Source organism: Salvelinus sp. IW2-2015, linkage group LG31 (assembly GCF_002910315.2).
Source record: "Salvelinus sp. IW2-2015 linkage group LG31, ASM291031v2, whole genome shotgun sequence".
Lineage (NCBI taxonomy): Eukaryota > Metazoa > Chordata > Actinopteri > Salmoniformes > Salmonidae > Salvelinus > Salvelinus sp. IW2-2015.
Window position 1 is genome coordinate 29,439,902 of NC_036870.1, and position 9,709 is coordinate 29,449,610.

The window sequence follows — 9,709 nt, forward strand, 5'->3', positions numbered from 1 at the left end:
TCATTTGAATTTACCACAGGTGGACTCCATCAAGTCGTAGAAACATCAAGGATGATCAATGGAAACAAGATGCACCTTGAGATAAAGTTTGAGGCTTATAGCAATGGGTCTGAATATTTATGTTAATACAGTATTTCTGTTTTTTATTTGCAAATAAATTGCAAAAAATTTAAATATATATTTTTACTTTGTCATTATGGGGTAGTGTGTGTAGATTGATGAGGACACACAAATGTATTTTATCCAGTTTAGAAAAAGGCTGTAACTTAACAAAATGTGGAAAAAGTCAAGGGGTCTTGAATATTTCCGAATACACCGTATATACAAAGAAATGTCAAAGAAAAACACAAACATTCAGTTTTGCTGTCATTCCTGCTTCAGTTTTGAAGTGATTGTATTAGCTGTGTAGTTGGCTAGTTCCTCTGAACAGTGTCCTGCGCGAGAGTAAATGGTTCTATGCCAGAGAAATTGCACATCATCAGCTCATTGTTATGGATGTATCCCCCAAAATCACTAGAAAACAGCTTAAACGCAAAGCACCTACTTTGCTGTTTATTCTGGCCTGCACAGTTTGACGTGACTGTGTTAGCCGAAGTTGGCTAGCTAGCAAGCAAGGGGATAAGAATGTTGCCAGCCATCATGACAACAGAACAAACAAATATTTGTTTTGTAAATACATGTTAGTTATATTTGTTTACGACACACAGAGTTGTATTATTTACAAAAAACACTTAACACTGGGTCGCGTCTCTGCGGCAAACTGAACTAATAGAACAATACGACCGGGACTTATCTCGTGGAAGGATGAAATAGTATGAATACATTAATCAAAATAACATTTTTAATGACAATATGTCATCATTATTTGTATATGTTGGCAACCGAAACCTGTTATAAAAAAAAATCATAATTCCCTCAAGCTGGTGTTTGAAGGATATATTGGCATATCACTTTAGCATTACCACTTAACTAATATTGAGCCACAATCACAATATTCCACATGCAAGTTTTTAGAGTAGCTACAAAAACATGCTGTAGCCACGTTGTTGTTATTCTTCCACTCTCTCTCACACACACACACACACACACACACGCACACGCACACGCACACGCACACGCACACAGCGCACCCACCTCTGGCATTTCTCACTCTCAAAAGACGTAAACGTGCAAAGTTAAAAGGAGTGATTTAAATGGATACATACTTTGATACTCACCAACATAGCGGATACGGAAGCCCTTCTTGTTAGTTCCGTGGTCAGAAGACCATCGCAGTGTGAGCTGCGTGGCCGGTCGTAGTGATGTTGAAGGGCGCGGAGACGTCACCGCTGAAGGTGGCCAGAGTCTGGCTGTTAGTACTTGGGCTGTAGAGAGAGGGGGGGTGAGCGAGGTAGGGAGGGGAGAGAGGAAGGAAGGGAAGGGAAGGGAAGGGAAGGGAAGGGAAGGGAGGGAAGGAAGGGAAGGGAGGAAGGGAAGGGAAGGGAACGAAGGGAAGGAAGGGAAGGGAAGGGAGGAGGGAAGGAGGGAGGGAAGGGAAGGGAAGGGAGGATGCCAACAATAAGTCAGATTGTGGAAGAATGTATTTGTGGTGTAAATCATCCAACTACAGGGCTAACAGCTACATCAATGACCCAGAACGAAGAGGGGCTGCTGACCACTGTTTGTCACAAAGGCGTTTTAGACATTTCAGCATTCATCTAAATCTGTTCAGTGGTATTGTGGTTGCTTCACATTGTAATGATGTTGCATTCATCAAAAGTGTGGTCATATAACGTTTTTGTAGGCCTTGCATTCAATACCAAAAACTTCCAGCCTTTTAATGCCCAATTTCGGAAGATTACATTTACAATGCCACTGCAGCCCAAGAAGACAGTTTCAAAACAATACAAATCTGAGCCAAAAGCAGACGTGTTTTAAAAACATGACAGTTTGTGATGCTAGCCTGGTCCCAAATATGTTTCCACTGTCATGAGTTGGCAAGATAGCACAAACAGTTGTGGCACCAGGCTAGTGTAACGCTACTTTAGCTACCATCAAAGACTTCTAGGATGTCGAACTCCCTCTCGCGTCTGGAAGGTCTCGAGTACAGGTGATGTTGTACCCTTCTCTACATTGATGGTCCAGATACACATCTGCAGGTTGGGGTAGCTGTCAGGTAGCCTGGATCAGGATTACTCCAGTGGAGTCAAACCTCACATCATGGGCCGGGCATTGCACTGGATGGGCACATAACAGGAGACCAAATGGATGCTAGGGGTACCTGTAATTTATTCAGTGGTCCCCAGACCCCCAGATGACCCATGGGATGCCGGAGGAGAAATATGGCCACCATAATATATTAATGACAACAGCTGTTTAGTCCACTAAACACAGTGAGAGGGACGACACAGAAACAGAACTGGAATAGAAAACTGGAATCACAAGGGGCTGTGACAGAGGTGGGCGGAACGCATCACAACAGCATACCTAATGACTAAACCGTTTTAAATTACAGCTGCCACAAAAAAACACACACATCGCAAGCATGCAGGCACGCACTCGCGCACACATACGCAAAACGAATGAACGCAGGCACACACGCATACACCACACGCACACCTTGACATGTGGGAGGAGGACATCATTCTGAAGTCTCTCCCCCAGTCTGCATGTCAGGATCTCACTCCCCACCAGGGTGAAGCCAGGATGACAGCGGTACCAGATGATGTCCCTGTCAGGAGAGAAGGTATAAGAAGAAGGAGGAGAGAGGAGAGAGAGAGAGAGTCAGTGTTGAGGAGGGAAGGGAGGAGAGTGAGGGAAGAGAGTGTAAGAGAGAGAGAGAGAGAGAAGAAGAGAGAGGAGAGAGAGAGAGAAAGAGAGAGAGAGAGAGAGAGACAGGAGTCATAGTAGTGAGACAGAAAGAGAGACAGACAAACACAGAGAGAGAGAGAGAGAGAGAGAGAGACAGACAGACTTTGATGAAGCTGTTGTCTAATTAAGAAGACAGCAAACCTGTGCTGCATTAATAGAGACAGATGCCTGAGACGGATTGGGGTGACATTCTTTGACATCCAAGGTTGAACATGTTAATGAGTGAGTTCTAGCCTGGGTAGGAAACTTTGAGACTTTCATAACAGTTACTGGGCAAAAACAATCCATGGTCACTGACGTGTGAGTATTGCAGTGTACTAGTCCAATATAACACAGATAACCAGGAATAACGGTGTTTAGATTCTTTTTTAAGTATGCTCTTTGTCATTGCCATCAATCATCCATAATCCATCCAATCACCATCATCATCATCATTCTCGTAACATTCTGGATCCTTTTAGAACCATCTGATGTCTTCAACCAGCAGCAATGGGCCATGTTACAAGTGATGGATGGATGATTAGTGGGGTCAAGTGGTCCAAGAAATCTATACAGGGCTGTTATAGACACAGCAGAGGCTTTGGGCCTTGTTACCGGACAAGCTGAATCCATCTCAGCCACTGTCTGTAATGGCCCACTTTCACACCCAACAATCACAGATCTAGTTGCTTACTCACTTATTGATACACACCAATCACAGAGTTAGTGGCTAACTCACCATTAATCAGGCAGGTCACACGGGATACAAGTCATTATTCGACGTATATCCATGTCTGAGGACGTCAGGAGATGATGTGGAAACTGGCCACTAGGGGCAACAGTGAACGCTGTTACCTCAAGTAGGTTTTGGTTTGGATGGTGGATGGTTGCATGTTTGAATCCAGCTATAAAACATTTGTTGTTGTTGTTGTTTTAAGCCTATCCCAAACTTTAAGCCTTACCTTAACCATTCGGAGTTAATGCATAAACTTAATCTTAACCAAACACTTGGAAATTTGACATTTCGAAACAAGGTTGGATTTGGCATGTGCCCTCAGATCCTCAAAAGTTCTACAGCTGCACCATCGAGAGCATCTTGACTGGCTGCATCACCACTCGGTATGGCAACTGCTTGGTATCCGACCACAAGGCGATACAGAGGGTAATGCATATGGCCCAGGATATCACTGGGGCCGAACTCCCTGCAATCCAGAACCTCTATACCAGGTGGGGTCAGAGGAGTGCCATAAAAATTGTCAAAGATTCCAGCCACCCAAGTCAAAGACTGTTCTCTCTGCTACCACACGGCAAGCAGTACCAATGCACCAAGTCTGGAACCAACAGGACCCTGAACAGCTTCTACCCCCAAGCCATAAGACTTTTAAACAAGACTGTTAAATAGCACTGATTCTACCCACACACTGGACTCTACCCACACACTCACACATACTTACACTGACACCCCAACACACACACACACACACACACACCACCTGCGCTGTTGCTTTACCTATACGTGACTCATTTCAGGAAGCTAGGCGTCTGTCGCACGTCATTACTACACAGGAGAGGCATTTCATTTAGAAACAATATATAATTTGATCAAAATGCCTTCTAGAACATGTGAATTTTAATAACAAACTTGTATGCCATCTGTAAATATGAATACAATTGTTAAATTAYGAGCATAGTTGGTTTAGCCATGGAAAAAGWKAGGAAMTKTACCACTAGCAATGATTGGCTGAGATAATGGATGGGAGTTCGGATTGGTCTGACATGAAACACGTTTCTGTCTATAACATGAGCTGCTCAGTATGTGTAGATAATCYTTGCTACCATGGCTTTTWWWWAAAAAGATGTTGTAACGTTAACCATGGAGATCTGCAAGTGTTGCTACTGTTCTCAACAGCATTGCTGCCCAGAATTTAGCAGGCACTATTGACAAAGATCAGTGGGAAAAAGTGATGGACTACTTTCTGTACAAGGTCATTGACTTAACACAACAACCGGCCAAGCAAGCTGAAGCTAGCTACAAACAAAATTGTAACGACACGCTCCCGTGAAGCRTTCATCCATGTTTACTGGTAAGAGACTAGCTACATTTTCAGATATTATACGTGTCTAATTTTGACAGAAAGTTGYTTTCATTGCAAGTTAAACTGTATTGTTTGCTAGTTAGCGAAAGTTAATTTGCTGGCTCACTAGCTAAGGTTGTGTGTATGATCYATGTAGTAATATTACTCGTATCTCAGAAAGCCATTTGCATTGCTAGTTATAGCTAGCAAAAATGTTACCTAGTTGCTTAGTTGTAGCTACCTGCAGATTCATACTCCAGCATTTCTTGCATAGTGGCTAGCTATGACAATCCGTTTGTACTGTAGCTGTTGGTTGAGATTATGGTTCATTGTTTAGCTAGCTRGCTAGCTACATGTCTAAACAAAAGACTCCACTTCGCAAGAGAATGATTATATGACCATCAAGTTGTGTCTGGGGAGTGATTACGGCCATCTATTATATTTCATGAACCCACGTACATGTCTAGACAATAGTGACTCATCCACTTAGCTARATGTGGCTGGGGGGTGGTTATAGCATTTCTTTCACATGACCCATCATTGTAGACAAGTGTCTGGGTAAGCATCATCTAATAATTATGGTATTTATGGTATTAAGTATTTACTTAATATTTTTTATCTGGACACTTTCAAAGTCAGATTAGGATACAGACCAAGGACTAGATCTGTAGAACTTTTTGAGGATCTTGAGGGCACATGCCACAAATCCAACATTGTTTCGAAATGTCAAATTTTCCAAGTGTTTCGGTTTAAGATTAGTTTATGCATCTAACGCCGAATGTTAAGGTTAAGGTTAAAGTTTGGAATAGGACTTTAGAAACAAAACAACAACAACAAATGTTTTAAATAGCTTGGATTCAAACATGCAACCATCCACCATCCAAAAAGCTGACGATTCAAACCTACTTTGAACCGGTAACAGCGTTCACTGTGTGCCCCTAAGTGGCCCAGTTTCCACATTCATCTCCCTGACGTCCTCATGACATGGATATACGTCGGAATAATGACTTGTATCCGTGTGACCTTGCCTGATTAATGGTGAGTTAGCCAACTAACTCCTGTTGATTGGTGTGTATCATGAGTGAAGTAAGCAACTAATCTGTGGATTGTTGGGTGGTGAAAGTGGGCCATTACAGACAGTGCTGAGAATGGATTCAGCTTGTCCGGTAAGCAAGGCCAAAGCCTCTGCTGTGTTTATAACAGCCCTGTATAGATTTCCTTGACCCCACTAATCATCCATCCATCACTTGTAACATGGCCCATTGCTGTGGTTGAAGACATCAGATGGTTCTAAAAAGGATCCAGAATGTTTACGTAGAATGATGATGATGATGGTGAATTGGTGATTAATGGTGATTGATGGCAATGACAAAGAGCATACTTAAAAAAGAATCTTAAAACACCGTTATTCCTGGTTTATCTTGTGTTATATTTGGACTAGTACTACTGCAATACTCACACGTCAGTGACCATAGGATTGTTTTTGCCCAGTAAACTGTTATGAAAGTCTCAAAGTTTTCCTACCCAGGCTAGAAACTCACTCATTAACGAGTGGGTTCAACCTTGGATGTCAAAGAATGTCACCCCAATCCGTCTCAAGGCAATCCTGTCTCTAATTAATGCAGCACAGGTTTGCTGTACTTCTTAATTAGACAACACTTCATCCAAAAGTCTGTCTGTCTCTCTCTCTCTCTCTCTCTCTCTCTGTGTTTGTCTGTCTTCTCTTTCTGTCTCACTACTATGACTCCTGTCTCTCTTCTCTCTCTCTCTTTCTGCTCTCTCTCTCCTCTCTCTTCTTCTCTCTCTCTCTCTCTCTTACACTCTCTTCCCTCACTCTCCTCCCTTCCCTCCTCAACACTGACTCTCTCTCTCATCATCCTCTCTCCTCCTTCTTCTTATACCTTTCTCGCTGACAGGGGACATCAATCCCTGGTACCGCTGTATCCTGGCTTATCACCCTTGGTGGGGGAGTGAGGATGCTGACATGCAGACTGGGGGAGAGAGCTTCAGAATGATGGTCCCTCACCTCCCACAATGTCAAGGTGTGCGTGTGGTGTATGCGTGTTGCTGCGTTCATTCGTTTTGCGGTATAGAAGATGTGCGCGAGTGCGTGCCTGGCAATGATTGCGCTGTGTGTCGTTTTATTTGTGGCAGCTGTAATTAAAACGGTTTAGTCATTAGGTATGGCTGTTAGTGATGCGTTCCGCCCACTCTGTCACAGCCCGCCTTGGTGATTCCAAGTTTTCTATTCAGTTCTGTTTCTGTGGTCGTCCCATCTCACTGTGTTTAGTGGACTAAAACAGCTGTTGTCAATTAAGTATATTATTGGTGGCCATATTTCTCCTCCGGCATCCCATGGGTCAAATCTGGGGGTCTGGGGGACCACTTGAATAAATTACCAAGGTACCCTAAGCATCCATTTGGTCTCGCTGTTATGTGCCCATCCCAGATGCAATGTCCCTCGGCCATGATGTGAGGTTTGACTCCACTGTGAGTAATCCTGAAAATCCCAGGCTAAACCTGACAGCTACCCAACCTGCAGATGTGTAATCTGGACCATCAAATGTTAGAGAAGGGATACAACATCAACCCTGTAAAACTTCGAGACCTTCCAGACGCGAGAGGGAGTTCCGAATCCTAGAAGTCTTTGATGGTAGCTAAAGTAGCGTTACACCCTAGCCTGGTGCCACAACTGTTTGTGCTATCTTGCCAACTCATGGACAGTGGAAACATATTTGGGACCAAGGCTAGATCACAGGACTGTCATGTTTTTTAAAACACGTCTGCTTTTTTTTGGCTCAGATTTGTATTGTTTTGAAACTGTTCTTTTGGGCTGGCAGTGGCCATTGTAAATGTAATCTTCCGAAATTGGGCATTAAAAGGCTGGAAGTTTTGGTAATTGGAATGCAAGGCCTAAAAAACGTTATATGAACCACACTTTTGATGAAATGCCAACATCAATTACAATGTGAAGCAACCACAATACCAACTGATACAGATTTAGATGAATGCTGAAATGTCTAAAACGCCTTTGTGACAAACAGTGGTCAGCAGCCCCCGTCTTCCGTTCTGGGTCAATTTGATGTAAGGCTGTTAGCCCTGTAGTTGGATGATTTAGCACCCACAAATACATTCTTCCACAATTCTGACTTATTGTTGGCATCCTCTCATTCCTCCTTCCCTTCCCTTCCCTTCCACTTCCCTTCCCGTGCCTTCCCTTCCCCTTCCCTTCCCTTCCCTTCCCGCTTCCCTTCTCCTTCCCTTCCCTTCCCTTCCCTTCCTTTCCCTTCCCTTCCCTTCCCTTTCCCTTCCCTTCCCTTCCCATTCGCTTCCTCTCTTTCCCCTCCCTACCTCGCTCACCCCCCCTCTCTCTACAGGCCCAAGTACTAACAGCCAGACTCTGGCCACACTTCAGCGGTGACGTCCTCCGCGCCCTTCAACATCACTACGACCGCCACCAGCTCACACTGCGATGGTCTTCTGACCACGAACTAAACAAGAAGGGCTTGCCGTATCCGCTATGTTGGTGAGTAATCAAAGTAATGTATCCATTTAAATCACTCCTTTTAACTTGCACGTTTACGTCTTTTTTGAGAGTGAGAAATCCAGAAGGTGGGTGCGCTGTGTGCGTGTGGCGTGTGCGTGTGCGTGTGCGTGTGTGTTGTGTGTGTGTGTGTGAAGAGAGAGTGGAAGAATAACAACAACGTGGCTACAGCATGTTTTTGTAGCTACTCTAAAAACTTGCATGTGGAATATTGTGATTGTGCTATATTAGTTTAAGTGGTAATGCTAAAGTGATTATGCCAATATATCCTTCAAAACACCAGCTCTGAGGGAATTATACTTTTTTTTTTAAAAATTAAAACAAAAAAAGGTTTTCCCCCCCCCCCCCGGTTTTGCCAACATATACAAATAATGAATGACATATTGTCATTAAAAATGTTATTTTGATTAATGTATTCATACTATTTCATCCTTCCACGAGACTAAGTCCCGGTCGGGGTTTGTTCTATTAGTTCAGTTGCCGCAGAGACGCGACCCAGTTAGTTAAGTGTTTTTTGTAAACTAATAAACTCTGTGTGTTCGTAACAAATATAACTAACATGTATTTACAAAACAAATATTTGTTTGTTCTGTTGTCAATGTATGGCTGGCAACATTCTTATCACCCTTGCTTGCTAGCCTAGCCAACTTCGGCTAACACAGGTCACGTCAAAACTGTGCAGGGCCAGAATAAACAGCAAAGTAAGGTGCATTTGCGTTTAAGCTTGTTTTCTAGTGATTTTTGGGGGATACATCCATAACAATGGAGCTGATGATGTGAATTTCTACTGGCATAGAACCATTTACTCATTCGCGCAGGACACTGTTAGAGGAGCTAGCCAAACTACACAGCTAATACAATCACTTCAAAACTGAGCAGGAATTGACAGCAAACTGAATGTTTGTGTTTTTCTATTGACATTTCTTTGTATATACGGTGTATTCTGAAATATTCACAAGCCCCTTGACTTTTTCCACACTTTGTTAAGTTACAGCCTTAATTTCTAAACTGGATAAATACATTTGTGTGTTCCTCATCATCTACACACACTACCATAAATGACAAAGTCAAAAATTATATATTTAAAATTTTTGCAAATTTATTTGCAAATAAACAAACAAAATACATGTATTTAACCATATAATATTCAGACCGCATTGCTATAAGCCTCAAACTTTATCTCAAGGTGCATCTTGTTTCCATTGATCATCCTTGATGTTTCTACGACTTGATGGAGTCCACCTGTGGTAAATTCAAATGA

At 42.8% G+C, this 9,709-nt stretch overlaps 1 protein-coding gene across 1 annotated transcript in view; it reads right to left on the minus strand.

Annotated features, from left to right (window-relative positions):
* LOC111955784 (CUB and sushi domain-containing protein 3-like) overlaps positions 1 to 8,347 on the minus strand; it is an 88,125-nt gene extending 79,778 nt beyond the window's left edge. Inside the window, exons 1-2 of the mRNA XM_070436403.1 lie at positions 8,296 to 8,347; positions 1,218 to 1,364 (exon numbers count right to left, since the gene is read on the minus strand). Of these exons, the coding sequence (XP_070292504.1) occupies positions 1,218 to 1,364; positions 8,296 to 8,347 (199 nt within the window). The remainder of the gene's footprint in view (positions 1 to 1,217; positions 1,365 to 8,295) is intronic.
* Between the last annotated feature and the right edge of the window lie 1,362 nt (positions 8,348 to 9,709).